At 38.9% G+C, this 21,363-nt stretch overlaps 1 protein-coding gene across 2 annotated transcripts in view; it reads right to left on the bottom strand.

The window, feature by feature from the left end:
- Nucleotides 1-328: 328 nt before the first annotated feature.
- edil3a (EGF like and discoidin domains 3a) overlaps nt 329-21,363 on the bottom strand; it is a 142,093-nt gene continuing 121,058 nt past the window's right edge. For both annotated transcript variants that reach the window (XM_085367253.1, XM_085367254.1), the window contains exons 9-10: nt 14,317-14,472; nt 329-698 (exon numbers count right to left, since the gene is read on the bottom strand). In XM_085367253.1, coding sequence (XP_085223379.1) covers nt 549-698; nt 14,317-14,472 — 306 coding nt within the window. In that variant the 3' untranslated portion in view covers nt 329-548. The remainder of the gene's footprint in view (nt 699-14,316; nt 14,473-21,363) is intronic.

The following is a 21,363-nucleotide window of genomic DNA, read 5'->3' as shown; positions in this document are numbered from 1 at the left end:
GAAAAGGCATGGCTTGAGGAGGTGCTGTATTCAAAGTAAAAACACATTTGATGATGAGATAACATGTCATCTACATAATCATTTAGACAGTTTAGTCATGGCATGAAGCTGGTTAATCATGTCCAATGAAGCACAACAGACAGATTTCACACATTTGTTAAAAAGTGACACTGTACAATAGCTTCTATGGCAACAAGTTAAAACCACAGGGAGACTCCCTTTCTGACACCACCCCCAAACCCACCCCTCCCATATATATATTATAGAAGTTCATTCCAAACAGGATGGCAAATCTTGAGAGGAATAAAAAGACAAAGATCACGCTTTAAATAGGAAAAACAAAAGGACAAACAGGGGCAGGGGCAGGTTTTAAATCATTGTACAAAAGAACAAACAGCAACCCATCACAACCAACGCATACTCTTGAAAAATCCATTGGAAATCAATTTCTTTTTACAGGTTGCACAGTTTATTTCTGAAGTACTTTGTGAGACACTCCAGTATGCCAAGAGACAAGGGGCGATGGGCAGAAAGATGAAGGAAAGGGTTTACTCTTCCTCTGTGCATCCGAGTATTTCTACACGCAAAGTGATCCTGCCGTACCACGACCAGGGAAGGATCCGAATGAACCGAGCGTAGATAGGCGGGTCTATCACGTTCTTTCTGTGTGTGTCGTTGTCAAAGTTCCCTTGGAATACCTGGAAAAATGACAACATGAATGGCTGTTAATGGTTAGTTGACTCGATTGTTTCTGCAAAAACAAATCCCCATGGAAAGAATTGAAATGCAATATTCATGTCCAATATTCTAGCCACATGCTTCAACGTGCGTCATGTGTGAAGACAAAGAGAGAAATCACGCACACATACAACCAAAAGTATTTTCGGTAGGGGGTTGCAAAACGTTCTTGGTGCATTTCTCATTTGATTTCTACAGACTGTTACCTTGAAGACCTCATGCTTGAACTGGTAATGAATGAAGTGCAGCCAATAAGAATTTCAATCTAAACATGACCAGAAAGAGAACATTCCCACAACTCAGTCCTATTCGTGGTTTCTTTTATGCACTATGCAAACATATCAACAGTTTCCCCCCTGGGGAAGATTGCGCATTGTTAGAGTGGCACAGCTGGAAGTGCCACCTTCATAATTAGTCAAAAACATCAGCTGCTGTTTCTCCTCCTTACTGAATGTTGTTAAGTAACCTGCACCTCAGGCTTGTTGGTGCTGTTTTCCTTCAGTTTTGCCACACAGTCTTGAATTCTTCACTTTGGCTTTGGCATAATGTTATTTTAAAAAAAGCCCTGCAGTTTTCTTCAATATTGGCTCCATAAAAGTCATTACATGTTGTGCTAGAGAATAACATGCATTCTGATAGATATTAATGAACACGCCTACTCCTCATATAGTCACCATCATTCATACGACAGTGTGCAAAAGTCTCGAACTACCCCTCGTTTCTTCTTGTAATTTTTTTTTAAAGTGGTCTTTAAAAAAATACACATTTCATTGAATCTAAAATTCCAAAGAGAACATAGTTTCTGCAGCCAGTGGTGCTGGGGATTTTGTTAACATTGATAGAAACGCAAAGTTTTGGTTACAGTTGTTGATACATCAGTAGGTCTGCATGTCTCTTTTTGTCTAATTCACATTTTTTTGTTGAGAGATGATTTTTTTTTGCAGACCATATCACCCTAGTTTTGGGAAAATATAATTTCATAGAGATTCAATGAAAATTAAGAACTTTAAGGTGAACCATAAATAAACAGGTCAGCGACTGACCAGCTATTACAAACAACTATAATTGTCACACTGGTATGCATGCTCTGTTGTTAATTATTACAAGCTTTGGTGTGTGTTTAATAGACTGTACAATGAAGTATATTAAGGAGAAATGCATCTACAGGGAGTGCTTCATTGACGAATATGATCATTTCAATTAAACAGATATGATTATGCCTGCGTAATTGGGATGAAATGGGATTCGGTGTTGTGTGGAATGAAAAAATCAGTGGGCTAAATCCAAGCAGGTGCTAGAAATGGGGCTTCACATCTTTTGAGTAAATACTCATCTAATCCCCTTTCAAATATTCATAGTGGCATTAAGAATTTTGGAGAAAAAAAAACAGTTCAGACTGTGTGATTCAACCAAATATTCACAGACTGTACAGTGTTTTCTAAAACACCAGGCCAGAGAGGAGATTTGAAGATTTAAGTATTAAGCACCAGCTTCGGTTTTGTATAAATGTCCTCTGCACATCCAAATGTCCTCATCAAACATAAGCGCAGAATTGTTTTCTAGTCAATCGGGTAAAATAATCTTAAATGAAAAGGATGAAAAGCCGATTGTTTTAGGCAAGCCAGTATAACTTTGAATAGGACAAATTATGCATAGAAAAACACGAGGCAAAGTGCTTTCTTGTTCACCGGTATAGTGGCAACATGAGAAAATAACTGTGCAATCAAAGTACACAATATAAATTACGCATTCAACACAGAGAACGAATGCGAATCATTGTCATATTAGACATGGGGGAACTGTCGCTTCGAAACCATTATGTATAAAGTCTAAGATTGTCAAGTCAACTGGGAACCGTAACGAGGATCCCAACAGATGCGACTCAAATGCATGAGTCACTCTCAGACAGCTTGAATAAGAAGGTCTTTACTTGCAACAAAGTTTGCTACACAGTCCAAATAAATCTGGCTGTATCCCACCCAAAAAAAGTGCTACACAACAGCAGTATCAATAACACAACAGTACACAGCAAATTCAAAAGTGTTAAATGTTTTGGTGTTAATAGTCTTCTTGCAAAAGTAGAGTTAATTTTACTCTAAGCAGAGTCACATTCTTTTAATGTAACTCTGAGGTGTAAAATGATAGTAGTTAAAATCGAGTGTTAAAAATGAGTGTTTCTCTGTCAAATCTGGAGGTGTTACAATGGAAACATTAACTCTTGACCTCTTAACTCTGAACTCCTACAGGGGCTACGACACCAACAGAGTAAATTCACAGACTCCGCCCCCAGCACGGCTCCAATCGAAGCTGAAGTGAAGCCGTTTCAGAACATTTTGCTCTACATATTTGAGTTGTTTGCCATGCTTGGTAAGTCATTTTTTCAAAGATTGTTTCAATTATTTCTATTAGTTTTTACTTCTGTGGCTCTTTGGAGTTGAGACAAAGCTGTGTGAAAGGCATTAGCCGTGTTGCTCGCTGATAGCATAATATTCTGTTTTAGCTAGCTGAAAGGTATTGTTTGCGGGCAAATACCACAGCCTTGAAAAAAAGCTTGCATGTGAATTTTCAGTCAAACTTTTGGTCAAATACACCTAAAACAATGTCTAGAATGTGAAATGTTGGTATAATGGTGCTACTTGAAGCCTGAAAACGATCGCCCATAAAAAAAATTTAAAAAAAAGCGAGCAAACAGCAGTAGCAGACGTCCTGACTGGATTCTACGTTAGCATAGATCCCTCCAGAGTTTTGTGCACACGGTTTAGGTAAAAATGAAAAAGGTTGAGGTTTTACATTTAGTTCAGTATTACCTGTTGCCTGTGTCTTTGTCTTTTGGGAAAATACTTTACACAAGTAATGGCTCAAAGAGGATTCCTTTTTTTTTTTACTGTGCTGCAATTGTTTACTGGATTATTTGTGCCATTAATTAGTGTCAACTAATTTTTATTCAATCTCCGCACAGGATATGCTTGTGAAGATGGAATATGGGGGAGAGCAGAAGTGCGTTGAAGTTCCACGAAGGGATGAATGAAGGACATGCATATTGTATTGAAGAAATAAGTGTTGAGAATGCTGTTATTTGCATTTACCATGTCAGACCTTTTGATAAACAAAATTCTAATGAAAGTGAGAACATGTACACTGTTACATCTTTCAGAAAATGTTTTGAAATTGTGGTGCACAGTTCAGAATAAATGTTTTTCAAAAACCATTGCGTCTTTTTAGTAAATGTTTATTTCCAAAATAAATTTCTAGAAGTTCAGAACAGTAAAATTCCCGCTTTTTTAGAATGAATTAGAAGATAACTCTTATGTAGTTAAACTAAAATACTCTTTGAGAGTTAATATATAAACTCTTAACACCAAGTGTTAAATTATCAACTCCAGACAGATTTGGTGTTTAACACTAAATCAGAGTTAACGTACCAACTCTCCAAAAAGAGTTAAATTAACACTCTCTGGTGTGGACCCATATAGACACTTTAATAGTGTTGAAATCAAATCCGACAGTGTTAATTTGGACATGCTGGATTTGCTGTGTACAATCTAATGACTACAAGGAGAATGTGAGGAGAAACAGCTGGAATGTGAGACACAAAAACACTGAGTTTAGCTGCCACAGGGGAAAAGGAACACAGGAGAAGAGGGTTACTGGATATGGTTGATACTAACGAGGGCAGGGGGATCTGATCAAATGGGCAGGAAATACGTGAGAGTGAAAATGAAATAAAGAAAATGAGGTAAGTATTGTCAGATCAAAGAAAATTGCAATGGTAACTGTACAATGTAAAAACTCTGAATCTTTTTATTTTCCAAATAGCACAACTCAAAAATTTGATAATCATGACAAACAAATGCAAGAAAAAGAGGACAGAACTAAATGTGAAAAATTGAAAAGCTGAAATTTATTTATTGTTCTTTTCTTACATTTCAATAAATACTGAGTTTATCCATCTACAGCATTTTTTAGAAGTAGTTACTGTCAAAGAAAATGCAACAAAAGGTTTAGGCTACTATTAATTATACATAATTATATAGCATCTGCACTAACAATGTTTAACGAGGTATGCTATTCTTATTTTCTTATTTTCATCACCTCAGTTTATTTCTCGGACGCTGCTAGAGGAGCTTTGCATTCAAAGTTCATGCAATACAATATTGCATGAACGATATTCATGCAATATTGCATGAAAGATACTATACTGCTCAAATTACAGAGAAAGCTATTGTATAAATCATGGCTTAAAATATCAGATACTCTCATGACTCACTTGGTATCTATTTACAGATGGACATATAAGACATTATGGTCTGCAATCAATGCACAATGGCGTGACAATCAAACCTCTTATTTCTCTTCTAACCAGGTGCGTTTCGATTAACTCGTCTCTGACTAATTCTTTAGTTAGCATGTCTGCCCCTATGGTTTTCATTTTCTGGCTCCTGTGTGAGTTACTCTTAATGGGAACATAAGCTGAAGGTGACAGGTGTACTCTTTCATTACTTTCCTTATTTTTGGGTCACCTTTTCATTCTACATTCTTTTTTATCATTTTCCTCCTTCAGTGAAACCCATTCTCTTCCCCTCTCTTTCTCATCTATATTGTAGCACAGAGCTTAGACTGTAGTCAGACAAGGTTTGTATCTGGTGCAAACAACATCACATGGAATCCTGCTCTCTGTCAGTTTCCTAGTCTTTTCCGTCTCTTTGTTCTGCTGTTTTTGAGTGCTTAAAAAAAAAAAAAAGCATTATATTTTAGGTTTCCTTTTGTCTATTGTTCCGTGCTTCAATGTGTAACAGATTTACACAGTTTCTGTCTAATGAGTCAATCACATAAGTCATTTTCCATCTGCATCCGAATTTAATCACTTATTTTGCTTTTTCAGGATGATAACGATCCAAAAGTTGTACAATAACACATTTTTTATGATTCCTCTGGTTTTCAACAAGAAGACTACACAAGATTAAACATATGTGAATTTTATAGAGCATTTGGAATGAACTTTTCCTGAACTCTGTTCCCATCTTGCCTCTCGGTCGTTGCCTTTCAGTTAGGAGAAACAAAAATATACTGTCAGAAAAGAGAGTATGCAACAGCTTAGGGTTGTATTTTGGTACCAGATACATTTATGAAGAAATACTTCACATTCTGGTCTTTGTTAGTGACTGTACAGTCCACAGTCAACACAAGCATCAAGACATCAGACGGACCAACCTTATTACTTAGGAATGAATTTGACTGGCGTAATTTGGTACGTGCTCTTGCATAGAAGTGTCCCATTTATTTCAGGAGGTTTAATGTTACATTTTCTGTGGTATTTGGCAATTATTGTTCATACTGTAGTACAATAAATGCGTTTCACAAAACGAGTATTAATTGATCAACAGTGCGGATTCTTCAAGAACAACATTTCTAAACAATTCTGTGGGCATTTCTTTCAACTTTTTTAGTATTTGACAACATTATTTCAACCTGAGAAATGTGTCACATGCAGGAGTCTCACTGTGACTTTAGGTAGCACGTTATAAAAGGCAGAAGAGGGAGGCCATAAAGCCAGCAGCTGATCGAAATATGACAGAGATGTCTGCCAGACTATCCAGGGACATGCCAGGTCGCACACAATGTATATAAATCTACTCTTTGGAACAGGGTATGTGAAGAATCACAATAAAAGGACAAATAATGTGTGGAGGAAAACAAAAAAAAAGATGGGGGATGGGAAGGTGTTGAAGATTTCCTCCACATCAACAGGATAATGGCAAACACCCTCCAGTGTTTCAAGTCATTCAGAGACGGGAAAGACATAAAGATGCAATTTTGAATCACTTGGCATAGTTAAACACATCTAAAACTGATGTAAAAGACTGATGCAAACTAAAGGAAAGCTGGATCATTTCTCAAGAGCAAGAAAAGGAAGTCTCTGAAAAATGTATAAACAGCATGTTATCATTAGGTTTGCATACTGTAAACACACATAAAGATTCAGATTTCCAAATTCCAGTTATTTAACAGGTTTTATGATTTTTTTTTTCCTATGCTGATCAGTTTGTCTAACATAGAAAATTTTGCATAAAAATGCACAAAACTTGCAATTTTACTTCCAGGCCCAGGGAGGGTGCCCGGAGGTGAGCTCTTGGTGGCCAGACCTTAGTTCACGGGGCCTGGCCGGGCACAGCCCGAGGAAGGGAGACAGGCCCACCCTCCTGTAGGTCCACCACCTGGGGGTGGACACCCTGGAGGACAACTCCCCGGGTCCCGAGACTAGCAACTGGGGCACTGAACCTCACCTCTCTGGTGGGGAAACAGCCTGAGCTAGTGCGTAAGGCTGAGAGGTACCGACTAGATATTTGATCCTTATACAACTGTTGCAAGCGCTTGGTCCGCACAGCCGACAGTATGTTGGACTCTTTGTTACCCATTCTGTTCATAATTTTTATGGACAGACTTTCTAGGCATAGCCAAGCGTCATCAGGCGGTGGCCTCGCCACCTCATTCACATGAGAATGAGAATCAGCACCTCCAAGTGTGAGGCCATGGTTCTCAGGTGGAAAAGGGTTTAGTGCCCACTCCAGTTCATAGACGAGTTCCTGTCCCAAATGGAGTTTAAGTACCTCGGGATCATATTCTAGAGTGAGGGGAGAAGGGAGCGGGAGATCAAATAACAATCCTATGGCTACAGTGATGCACTGGTCTGTCGTGGTGAGGAGAAAGCTGATTGTAAAAGCGAAGCTCTTGATTTACTGGTCAATCTACATCCCTACCCTCGCCTATGGTCACGAGCTTTGGGTACTGACCGAAGGAACGACATCGCAGATGCTAATGGCAGAAAAGAGCTTTTTCCGAATGGTGGCTGGCCTCTCCCTTAGAGATAAGGTGAGGAGTTCGGAGCAGAGCTTCGACTCCTCCACATTGAAAAGGGCCAGTTGAAGTGGTTAGGGCCCCTTGGGCTCCCTCCTGGGTGAGGTGAGATGAGGTGAGGTAAGGTAAGTTGTTCTGGACATGTTCCCGGGGCAGACCCAGGACACGCTGGAGAGATTATATTATATTATACATACATACACACACATATATATATATATATATTATATTATATCTCTCCAAGGGGACACCTTGGTGTTCCCTGGGCCAAGCTGGAGGAGTTGGCCAGCGAGAGGGAGGTCTGGACTTTTCTGCTTGGGCTCCTGCTTCTACGACCTGACCCGGATGAACAGAGGAAAATGGATGGATGGATGGATATGATTCCACAGCAAAACAGGGAAAGGCATTGTTTAAAAAAATTAAGGCAGTTTCAAGCATCTTTGGAGTTTTGTTATTAATAAAAGATTACTAAATATACAATCTGTAATTACTTATTATTACTGCCTTTGTTCTTGCTTTTGTCCAGTGACAGCTAAGATGGACTGCAGGCGTGCAATGACCCTGAATTTAATAAATGGTTAAGAAAATGGATATTTGGATGGCTGGATGGACAGATTGATCGATATGCTTTGTACTTGAGTTAGAACAGTGGCAGAACCTGTTATTACTGTAACTGGAATTAGAATCTATTAAGCAGAAGACAAATGACAGTTTTTATTTGTTTTCTAAGGGAAGAAGAAGAAAACAAACTATGCGTAGCTGAGTATAAACAAGCCCAACCTGCCATGCGTGACTTGCAGAAGTGACAGTGACAATAAAGGAGTTGGCAACTGACAGGTGAAGCCAAGTGTTAATAATTGTGCCACGGATAACTGAAACACTTAACAATGTGGCAGTGTTTTATTCTAAACTGTAAGTTTATTTGAACTGCTGCAAAATTCACAAAGCTATGTTGATAATTCTGAAGAAAAGGAGACTCTGAATCAGGTGGTGTTTTTGCATGTATTACTTTTCTTGGAATAGTAAACTTAGTCAAATATGCTGAAGCTAGTTGCCTCTACCTTCACACTAAACAAAGAGATTATGCAGCAATGAAGGCATAATGACAAAGAGCACATGTCACTATGTGTGCATTCGGAGTGACACAGCAGCCACAACTGCTCCTAACTATTGATTTTCCTGACAGTCAGGAGCATTATGAGGTGAGGCCCTATGCGACTCTAGAGCTGCAACTCAGCCCATACTACATTATTTAAACCTGCTGCACAGGTCAAGGAATCAGGTCGCTCAGATCTCTTTGCTCTCTAACCCCTTGTTGCCCAGAGCCGCCTGCGGTAATACCAGGAAAACTCACATACGTCTTCAGTGAAAGGTCAAAAGCATCATGCGAGGTGAGAAAGAGGCAGTCACGCTGCATCAAACTGAAACGCACACCGAGACCAGTCTTTGAGGGGGTCAGCAATACGTTACCTAGTTATGTGTTTTTGTAATCCTGAGGTGCACAGTGGACCGCAGCTACTAAATACTACTACCATGGGTTCATTTTAGGTATGTTGGTATTCAAACCCATCTAGTATTCAGTTACCCTCTGACCTGAATGGAATTGAAGGCTCTGATGACTAATTAACCCAGGTCACCTGAGTAAAACACTATTAAACATAAATCAATTACTTTTGTGCTTGATTGAACCCATCGACGGACTGTTTCAATACTGACACCAATGCAAGAGCGGTGGTGCAGGACAAGGTAACATAGTGACCCACGTGCGGAAAGGGAATCCAGCTTAGCCGATATGTAGGATTATGGATGTGTCTCAGTGTAATTATGTTTAAACAATGGACTTTGCTCTTACTTGTCTCAGTTACAAGTGCAGTACAGCAGTATGTGGGATTGGTGTACAAAGAAAAGGCAAACAGGGCACTCTATAGATTTTGTAGAGGGATACTGTTGTGCGTGCACCGCTGGGCCCTGCTTTGACAACATCTGTATTCTGACAGAGTCTCCTCTCTCAATCTAGATCTAACTGCCTTCAGCCTCTGCCACACAGGAGCTGGAGGGGGGAGCTGAGAAGAATACTTACAAGCCTCTACCACTGTGTTGGAAATAGGCAAACACACACACGGACATACACACACACAAACTTTCACAGTATATCCCTGCCAAGTCAAGCATTGTGGTGTGGCAGGAGGAGCCTCGGGAGTCTAACAGCCAAATGTGTCCTCTAGCATTAATGGCTGCTTCGGCTGACTGAAGGGGGAAAACACCTTGAAGAATCATACATCTGAACAGCCACTTGGCTCCAGCAAGGGACAAACTGATTGACATTTGCTGAAGTCTTGCAAAACACGCCCGCCCTCTAATACAGAGCACACATGCTCGGAGTGACGGTATAGTCTTAGCTCTTCTCTGAATTATACAGCAATAACAACACAGGAGAGAACAAAAAAATGTGGAGCTGAAACTAGACTTAAAAATAAATGTATCATTCTCTTGAGATACAACCAGTATTTTTCCTTCTTTCACGTTCTAACTCAGATGACGCTTAGAAAACATTCATTCCAAGGTATTGAAATTGTCTGAGTATAAATCATGGTGAGCATGCCTGGCCCTCAGCCAAAGATCACCACGGGTGTTACAAACTCCTCAAGCAAAGAATATGACCTGTAGAAATGGAAAATTATTTCCAGGGATCTGCTACTTCACTGGATCCCCAGCAAAGATAAGGGGATAAACTGAGAGCAGCTGTTGGTGTCAACGAAGCGCTGCTTTGATCTATCGTGTATCAGAGACAAACAAAAATGGAAGCTCTTTTCTAAGACTGCAACTCCCCTCGTGGTTGCATGCCTCCATCAGTGGGTCACACTGCAGTTTAAATCAGTGTTTCCATTTTGCTCAGTGATGGGAGTGATTCCTCATTTGAGGTTATGTTTTGCTGTGTATGTACTGTAATAGTGTGTAGTTTCAGAGAGGAAAAACAAGTTAAATTCTTCATCTTCTCGGTTTGGCCAATTATTTTGATTTGGAAAGACAACGTGTTGATAGATGCTAATGTTTCAAATATGGATCTTGCTGAAAAGAAGCAGGAAGTTATAATTCTTCAATGATTCACAAACATCTTCAACCCAGTAGCACAGTTACACAATTTTTTTTATTGAATGTTACACAGAGGGGATCTTTGACCTGCTGATGCTGCAAGTGAGCAGTAGTGCCAAATTCAAAATAAAATTCTCAAGGTGTTTCAAAAATATGTTGACAAAAAAGAAAAAGAAAAAAGACAGGACACTACCTCAACTTAATGCCTGCTACGGGCACCGGTAACCTCTTCAAACTGCTCAGAAACAGTTTATCTAAGAAAGCCTGAAAATATCTGTGCACAAACTACAGAGTATGACCCACAGCTGGGCTATGATACAAAGCATGACAGAAAACTAGTAACTAAAGGATGTTAAACTCAGTGTCGTCTTATTGTACTATTGGTTTAAAAAAATCACTTATAGATGTATATACTGGAATACAGATTCTGAATCCAAAAATTCCAGTCTGCCTTCAGATATTAAAGTGCTCAAATTATGCCTTGTGAGGTTTTATTTGTCTGTTATACTTTCTTTATTCATGTAAAGAATTCCATGCTGTTCTCTCCCAGGAAACATGGTACTTCTCTTCATCATTAAGTAACACAATGGCATAATGGCTACTTACCTAGTTCCTTTGGTACACTCTCAAACAAGTGCTTCAACTAAATCCACATGCAGCCAGATGCCATGCAGTCCACTATCAATTCCTCGCTAGAGTACCTTCTGCTAATTCTTACTCGAAAATATCTCAGCTATGAACAAAGCACACCAAATGTTCTGCTGCTGGTTGCAACGGTGAACACAAGAGTCTTCATGCTCTCACAGCTTCTGAGCTGTTTTACTTCTGATGGCAATGTTGCAGCAATAACAAGGCAATCACCATGTGTTTAATGGTAGAATGGCACAAAGCTATGTACTAGCCACTCTAATAGAGATGACTTTCCATTGAAAATATTCCCAGTTTTCTGTTTCTGTTGTCAGACAATAAACAGAGCATAAAATAGAGACATACAGCGTAACACATTAAGACTACTGGAAACCTGCCGCTTGGCATATTTTTCAACCTCTGCTCTGTGCTGACAAAACAATCATTTACATAATGTGCCGTGATTTACACTTAAAACGACTTGTTTTCTGTTAGCAGAAACTAACCTGAGTTAAGGTGGTGAAGCACTTCACCAAAGCTGCCTGACCATAGACAGCACAAAAGATAAGCTGTTTCAAGCCGTTTTGGTATTTTCAAACTGACTTGCTAAAGCACATTTCAGTATCCAGTGATCACATCTCGAAAAATCTTCCTTTTTGACACCAAAATGTAATAAATAGACTTAATGCTTTATAATTATGCAGTATAACCTGAAATGACTTTGACTATAAACCCATTAGCAAAATGTCAACAGCTCCTGCAGAGGACAGCTCTCGCCTCCTGGTGGCCGTTACAAAAAACTGCAGGTTTAAGGGCAGTTATGCATTAGCTTCATTTGTTCAGATCTGGAAACCAGCTCCATCTTTTATACTGTCTATGTGTCTGACTTTCTTCATGCCCACTGACCAATCAGAGGAGGATGGACTTTTTGGGAGGTGACCAATAAATGAGCTAAAACAGAATGATTCAAACAGATGTGATGATGATGAGTGATGATGTTTTGCATCGTCAAACTAATTTAGATACTAGACAAAGACAATGTGGCTAAATACAAAATGCAGTTTAAAGATTAGTTCATTAATTTACAGGAAAAAAATTAGCCTTAGCCCGTTGTAAAAAAAAAGCTGTTGGCCACTGAACCTAACAACTGGCTGTGTCAACCCTTGGAAGCAAGAGCTACAATCAAGCATTTGTGATAACTGGCAATGAGTCTTTCCCATCACTGTGGAGGAATTATGGCCCACTCTTCTTTGCAGAATTGTTTTAATTCAACCACACTGGAGGGCTTTCCTGCATGAATGGCCTGTTTAATGTCATACAGAAACATCTCAATTGGATTAAGCAGCCTCAGACCATCAGACTATGATGTTCTTTTTATAAAATGCTGCGTTAGTTTTACACCAGATGCAACAAAACTCAAAGCTTCCAAAAAGTTTAGCTTTTGTCTCATCAATCCACAGAATCATTCCCCATATGTTTTTAGATCAAAGATGTTTTTGGTAAATGTGAGATGAGCATTTGCGTTATTTTAAGTCAGCAGTGGTTTTCTCTTTAAACTCTCCCATGGATGCCATTTTTGCCCAGTCTTTTTCTCACTGTTGAATCATGAACGTTGACCTTAACTGAGACAAGTGAAGCTTGCAGTTCTTTAGATGTTGTTCTGGGTTCTTTTGTGACCTCCTGGATGAGTCATCGATGCGCTCTTGGAGTAATTTTGGTAGGCCGGCCACTCCTCGGAAGGTTCACCACTGTTTTAACTTTTCTCCATTTTTGGATAATGACTCTCACTGTGGTTCGCTGGAGTCCCAAAGTCTCCGAAATTGCTTTGTAACCATTTGCAGACTGATAGATGTCAGTGAATTTATTTCTCAGCTGTTTCTTTAGATCATAGCATGATATGTTTCTTTTTCAGGCCTGGGTGTGGTTAATGACATGGAACTTAGCTAAGCAAAAACATGGTTAATCACAGTTAATTCATGATTTATCAAAGAGGGACAATTACTTGCTTGCATAGAGGCAGAGTGGTTTCTCCTTTATAAATGAAATCATCATTTAAAATCTGCATTTTGCATTTACTCCAGTTATCTTTGTCTAATATCAAAATTAGTTCGATGATGTGAAATGTGTGATAAATATGCATAAAAATAAGAACTAAGGTAGGGCTGTTCTGACAAAACCAAATTCACAAATTTTAACAGCTGGACTTTGTTTCATTAATAGTTATGAGTCAGTTATTTATTAATACAAATGTCATCTCCAGTTGAAAACTAATTTAACTATTGTAACTATTTTAAAATGTTAAATATTTTGAAATCATCTACAAAGCCTAAATGGATTTAAGTTAGACTGGAGAATAAACAAAGTATACAGTATATTATCCCAAAGCTGTTTCATGCTAAGCGTATTTGGCTTCTTGAATTCGACACATCAGCATTGGATGAATCAGAATGAAGAGGTAGGCCTTATCGTTCAATAGCACAGCAAGATCGAAAAGTAAACACAGATTGTCTTGCAATCAGTATCTGAAAGACAAGACGCTCCAGCTTTAGCTGTTAGCCTGTGTCTGCAGGTTCCCTGATATCAACAAAGAGCCCGCTGCAGCTCTGCACTGTCTCTGTTGTTGTGGGCGATTGGAATGGACATTTGTACTCTGCTGAAGGACCGTAAACAAGATTTTCAGCATAGCACCGGCCTGGCCAGGTTGACAGGGTGGTCTTATCTGATCTCAAACCAGAGAAAGGCAATAGGACAGACCAGGACAGACCAGGACAGCTCAGTTTGAGACGCTGATAAGAAGATGCTAAGAGGAAATGGAAAGGAGAAACAGACAGCTTCCAAGATGAACATTTTCACAATTTAACACCTTATAACACATTTACACATCTTTTTGATATTTGCTACGTTTTTGTCTGCTTCAGGTTTATTTGGCTGAGTGAGACCCTTCGTTCAAATAAAATAAAATAAAAACCAATCAAATCAATATGTAGTGTAAAAGCAACTTACCTTGTCCTTGCCCTGCTTCTCATCTTGATATACATTCCACTGCTCTCCATCATTACTGAAAGCGACTTTATATGAGCCAACAAACTGGACATGGCCGAAGTCTTTCGCTCCCTGGGTGATGATACCTGTCACCTTGGTTGGCACAAGCAAGTCCACCTGAGAGGAGCAAAGCCCAAGGAGGGATGGGAGCAGAGAGAAGGAGAGGCAAAACCAGAATGATAAATTCGATTGCTCAACAAACTCAGGTAGCAAAGTGTCAGATATGCTAAGTTTTCAGGATTAAGTCAGCATTTTTCCTTTCGATTTTATCTGAGGATTTACTGAATAAAGACACCGGGCGCCAGTCAAGTCAGTTTCAATTATTCACAGAATATTGAACAACAAGGCTAAGTCCACAATCTCGCCTCAGCAAAACAGAAATTGCATGCTGCAGCAGCTTCTGAGACCCACACTGCTCCATTTGGGTTAATTTTTAATAGGTTCTCATTTGTTGCAAACAATTTACTGCGCAAGGGTTCCAGGCAGTAAATACACAAACTGTTACATTTATAGGCTTTTTAATGTTCAATTATGCTTTATTATATTCAAAAGTACATAACACTGTTGGTCTGAAACAAAAAATGAAGTTAAGAAGAATTTCAGGATACAGGCTACACTTTGAACCAAGGAGATGATAATCAAGCTTTTTGGGGCGAGATTTTACCACCATGATAATTATGTTAAATAAATATTGCATTCATTAAGTGAAAGGGATTGAAAGTAATTTTTAATCTAGTCCTCAGCAAAGCCATGCATAACTTTAAGGTTTAAGTGCAGTATTACTAAATAAATAGTTTGTTTTTTCTCAGGAATCAGTGGGTGTGTAATGTGAGACCCCTTTAACACAATGAAAACCTGAAAACTCTGTAGAACAACAGAAAGTTTATTGTTCTTGTTATTTAACATGCAATTCACACATTTTTTTTTTTTTATAAAAAGGAAATTTTGTTTTTCCATCTTCCATTTTTAAACGAGGACATTTTATATTAGATAAACAGCAAACTAACATAATAACAACACTGCGTAGGTGATATCAAAGAAGCTGCTTTAGGCTGGTACCCCCTTTACACAAAATAGCTCAAATTTAACAGTAAAGCTGTTCTACTTAGCACATACATCAACGTGGCACCAATTTGCTATGAATAGAGGATGAAATACCGGGTTCAACTTGACATTTTGCTGTGCCATAGATAGCTGCAAAATTTAGAGGCGCAGCGAGCGCATGAGAGAAATGTAAGTATGCAGAGTTGTTTCTTTTGCTGAATATGCTGTACACAACACCAAGACAACCATGCATCACACTAATTGGCCTGGTCACAGGCCAACTTATACTGTGTCACACTGTTCTGATAAAAAAAAAAAAAAAAATGCCCCCCTCATAGATTAAACAAATAAGCAAACAAACTAGCGCATGAGGTATGGTTTAGTTTCACTCCGTCTCCTGGTTTTGACACGTTGCAGAACCCTGCAGTGCAGCTTGGCACATCACAAAACACTTTCCAGTTGACTGCATTATCTGTTGTGACGAGTTAGAAAAAAAAAACCCTCTCTCTCTCTCACACACACACATGCAAACACACACAAATGCAGGACACCGGAGGCTGACAGGTAGTTTGCAAAACCTAAGCCTTAATGACAAGCCAAAGGAATAAATAAAATTCCGGAAGGTTGTTCAACAAAGTTCAAAGAAAACAAGTAAACCGAAAGCTAAATTTGCAAGGAACACAATAAAAAACCACTAGTATCAAAATAGAGGAATGCAGTTTAGGATTACACACAAAGGCTGACACAACCAACAAGGGACTGGACTGTAAATGCACAGAAAACTATCAGGTAAGCAAGATGCAAATGAAGGGAAAAAAAACCCCCAAACAACAGACAAAAAGAAAGTTTGGTAAAATAAAACTGAAAGAAATGACATGAATACGCAGAGGGGGGAAAATTAGCTCTAAAGAAAGAGCAGGGAAGTGATCTTACAAAATCAAAATTACAATTAAACCCCAAACCCTGACAGTTTTGTCTTAGCGTTAATGCAAATGAGATGACAGCAAATCTTAGTACTGGGTATTACAGAGGCTTTAAATGATGACACTGTGCTGTGTGCTATGCTACATAAGCAGACACAGGTTTGGATTACAGTGAAGAAGTTTTTGTCTCCTTCCCTGTTTCTCAGTTTTTTGTTTCATTTGTTTTAATCTCCAAACAAATTTTAATTACTAAAGTTAAACTAATAGTTGTGGCTGCTTGAGATCTGACGAGGATGGATCACCCTTATGTTGTGGTCTGGCTAACCCTAGACGGGCCATAACAATAATGTTTTCCCTTTGCAAATGAAATCATCACTTAAAACCTGAACCTTGTATTTACTCTGGTTATCTTTGTCCAATATTCACATTTGTTTGACGATCTGAAACATTTAAGTGTAACAAATATGTAAAAAAACAAAAAAATCAGGAAGGGGGCAAATAGTTTTTTATGGCACCGAAGGTCCAAGGTAAGGCCACACTATCTCTAAAGGGATTAACTCGGCCAACATATGTGAGATGATAAGCTACTGAAAGCAGAAAACAGGTTTGGGAGTGGGACATTTATTTCACTGAATACCTGAAGCACAGGTATGCAACTAGCGAATACAGTAGCGTGCTATGGATGCATTATCTAATTGTCGTGAAAGCTTGATTCATTAAATTCCACTTCTAAATGAATTTTGTTAACACCTCCGTTTTTTTTATGCACCACAGTTCTCATTGCTGTTTCTAAGAGAAGCTGCGGAAGTGTTGTGGAATATTTGCCTGTGATGTATACCTTTAAAAAAAACACCCAACACTGTTATAATGAAAATAATGTCAAGCCACCTCCTGAATAAAGGGTCCAGAAAGAAATGGTGGCAGACCTAGCTCGGTTGATTCAGAGGGGCATGGCATTGTGAGGCTTTGATTATGCTGCAGTTGCAAAACATTGAGGTAATCTTGTTCTACCCGAGCATTCAAGTCTGCCACCAAACAAAGGCATGCTTAAAGGGGAACCAGTAATTGCTGTCACAGGTAGCGGTCAAAAAATACAGCCGCCCCTAGCGTCCCTGCCTCTCAACGCTTTGATGGCCCAAACTGCATTAGGGAGCGAGATAAGCTTGTTAAAGCACGGCCTCTCCTCCAGCCCCCACCTTCTGTTCTTTCCTCCATCACGCTCTCAACCCCGTTCTCTCCTCCACAAGCTTTTAACCCAGACAAACTAGGAGCGTGTGAAGTCTTTGTAGCAATCTCTGAATGCTTGTGGCGTACAATTTACAGAGAAGTGAAACACGAGAATCTATTTTAGGATTTGGCTTTCTGAGTCTGAGATTACAAAATTAGATTCATCTCATATCTAAGCTCTCAGTATTACCAGAACCATGAGCCGCAGAGGCAATAGGGAGTAACTGACAGGGTCAGTTACTTATTTGTACTTTGTCTTTGATGGCTTTGTGCAAAGTGGAAATGTTTGTACACTTCTGTCAGAGAAACACTTATCTCTCCCGCTCATTATGAGTTGGTATTTAAATGTCCTGTTTGTATTGAAATGGTTTTGCCACTGCAGGATAAAGAAGATTAATGCAGCGAGAGGAAAGCTTAATAAGGAGCCGAATACGTCCCACTTTTCTATATTATGAATACAGTACATGCACATATACAGCAACCTGCTAACAGTCTTCGTCCAGCTGTGCTGATTTAACTGTATGCAGCGAAGACTCGTTTAATCTTTGCAGCCTAAGGGAGGTGTTGTGTCTTTGTGTATACTGTATATTTAGAGGGCAGAATTCAGAATTCAACTCACAGTCATGAGGCGGATAGTGCTACGGCCCATGAACCCCACAACAGGGCAGCTATCATTAAAGCTTAAAGATGCAACAAGAACATTAAAAAGTGCTTTTCTGTCTACAGGAAGTTTCCACATACCTGTAGGAGGTTTGTTTACTTACTCATGAAAACTTAAACAATGCACTGTATGCTTCATGTGATCACGCTGAACGTGAACATCTTGTCATATTACTACAACTCAGTTGGTAGCATGATAAAATAGCACATGGCCTGGTAAGGAGACCAGGGCAGTGCTGAGAAAAAATCAAGTTGAATTGTGTCAAGTTCAGCAGTCAGAGAAAAATGCACGTGTGATGCAATTAAGAACAAATTAAAATCTGTTTCACGTATTACAGGCATAATAACAGTCAAAATTGCACTGGGGCAGTCAGTCCTGCATATGTTAATTGGTAATGTTAATGGCTCTCATTGCTAATGAAACTTAGCATTAAATTGAATTTGTTATCACTGTTTTAGGCGTGTGTTGTTTGATTTTAATCTCACCTTTAAGAAAGAAAGACCACCATCCAATGTACGATTTATGTCACAGCTACCCTGAATTACGAGTATTGGCAATTACCAAAACCCTTTTTTCATGTTTTTGTAATGGTTAATCCACCAGTATGTGCAAGCGCTGAAATCGAAAAGAGATTTTTAATGCTAAAATCGAATTATTAAAATACAGGAGACAGAGCTGGTGGTGTTAAGATTTTAGTTGGGAGTAGGGATGTTCCTGGTGACTAATTTCTTAGTCACAAGGGGAAAAAACTGACTGAGTAGTTTAAAACCACGAAACACTGAGATATTAAGTTAAATTTGAGAACCGTTTAATGGAAAATGTCAAAAACTAATAACAAAGGTATTTTAAACTATTTGTCACATTCTCCAATAATGCTGCTTAACTGTGGAAAAGGAGGAAAAGAGGAAGACCTCAGAGGTGGTTCATGTAGAGAAGGAGGACATGCAGAGGGTTGGTGTGACAGAGGAGGATGCTAGAGAAAGAGGCAGTCGAAAGAATAAGATTATATACACAATACTGTAAAAAACATAAAAGACGCCTTACAAATCTGACAATTACACTCGTCAGTCATCTGCAATTGTACAGTTTTTACCACTGGATGTTTGATGTATTTTTGTAAGAATTCAATCCAAACAAAGCCACCTAATGTCACAGTGTACCTTTTTGTGGACTGATATACATTGGACTGAGTAATCACAGCAGACAGTTGAACCACTGTGGATGTTTGTAGACTGTTCCTGCTGTTTGCTGATGCGAAGTCAAATAAGGGAGCCATTACACAGAGAAATGGCCCATTTGCTTTGAGTTATGTATGAGTTATCAGAGAGGCAGCTGGTGACATGTAATACCGTCTGAAAACAGCATAACATGCCAAATGGCAAACACTTTTATATACTGGTTCAAACCACCTGTCTCCAAAAAAGATCTTTAATCCAAAAAGCACACATGAAATTACAAAAAAAAAAAAAAAAAAAAAAAAAAATGAGGGATGAGACTGCAGGCAGACAATTTCCAGACAGTGAGTACAGCACCTCTTTACTGAGAGCAAAAATGAGCCTGTTTGTGTTATGATACCTTTCTAAGCTTAAAGATGTGCCACTGCACACAGAGGTGAGCTGGCTAAGCCTATTTCATAAAATGAACCACTGGTCTGAGTCTCGCTGAGCTGACGAAGTTTTTTTTCTTTTCTCTGTATGACAGCACATTGTCCCAGTACCATGAAAGTGAAAATGATAGCATAAAAAAAATAAATTGCAACATATTTACGGCTTTACAAATCACCTTTAAATTTCTGAAATGTGAATATCATATATCAGATATATTTGTTTATTATTGTAAAAATGTCAGCATATAAAACCAACATGAGAAAAAGTTTTATTGTAAATAAAACAGAAATGCATGACACACGCTCACGCAGGATTAGTGACTGGCTTGGGTGACAAATACACAGTATATATCTGGGGAAGTGTTAGCTTGTCCATAAATGTACACTTCATTGTTAGGTGATTTGTTTGATAAAATACTGTTGTCACTAACTCTAATCAGCTCAGATTATATTGTTGTATTATATAATTTAAGGGAACAATAACTCACCTAATGTTACACCTCTGTTTATGTTACCTAAGGAGGTCTCCTGCTCCACGAGTGAATTATGACTCATTCTCTTCTCGTTCCTCCTCGTGGATGCGCACAAACCCACGCACCAGCGCTCAATCAACTTCACTTTTTCCTTGTGATGTTGTTTTCTACTCCACAGTGCAGTACAAATGATCACTTTTTGTGTTTCGGTTACCATCTGTCTTACGCAGCCATGTTATATAGAATTATATAGAATCAAGTCTACAAGCTAACAAGCTCCCTGCATTAGCACGCAGACCGAGATGTGCGTACTCCTACAAATTTCAGTATGGCTCGTGCACACACACACTCACAGATAGTGGATCCTCCTTTCTTACACCTTTTGTGACCGGGGTGAAATGGCCTGCAAAGTTAGCATTTCAGCATGTCTGGTAAGCCTCGATCGTGTTAATTTAAGTCAATTTTAATTGCTACGGTGCCAAACATCGCTGGCATTTCACATTCAGGGAGTAGGGGTCCTTGTGTTTTTTCCCTGGTATTTTCCCAAAGTTCAATAAGCAATTTTTGGTAGCAAAAAGAAAAAAAATAGATGAAAACAAAAGGCGAATTAGAAATCTCCCAGACATGACAAGTTCTGACTGTCAAACTTCAACCTTTACCCTCAATTGAACCTCCAAATGTGGACTTGGACTCTATCAGCCAAACCTGACAGAATGGCAGCATGAGAAGTTTTATCCATAAATGTATCCATATTAGATACATAATAAATCAGAGCGCACGACCAGTATATCGGTAGGGTGGATGTACTGGCGAAAATAAGCTGTTTGCTGATATTTCAGCATCAGAATTTCTAACAGGAGATAAATGAACAGTTCAAAAGTAAAGAAGAGACACTTCATTTCTTCATATTACTTGTCATCTTTAAAGTGATGTTGAACAAATGTTTTCCAGACTTTCTGATGTTCTTTCTTTAATTGTGCCTGGCCATTTTATGAGGAATGTACTTTAGTGGGGTTAAGTTTATTGGTGATTCTAAATTGCCCATAGGTGCGAATGGTTGCCTGTCTCTGTGTG

Source organism: Diplotaxodon limnothrissa, linkage group LG12, assembly GCF_057381915.1.
Source record: "Diplotaxodon limnothrissa isolate DT_005_m linkage group LG12, D_limnothrissa_male_GT1.1, whole genome shotgun sequence".
Taxonomy (NCBI): domain Eukaryota; kingdom Metazoa; phylum Chordata; class Actinopteri; order Cichliformes; family Cichlidae; genus Diplotaxodon; species Diplotaxodon limnothrissa.
Note: the sequence above shows the minus strand (reverse complement) of the source record. Positions and strands in the feature narration are given on the sequence as shown.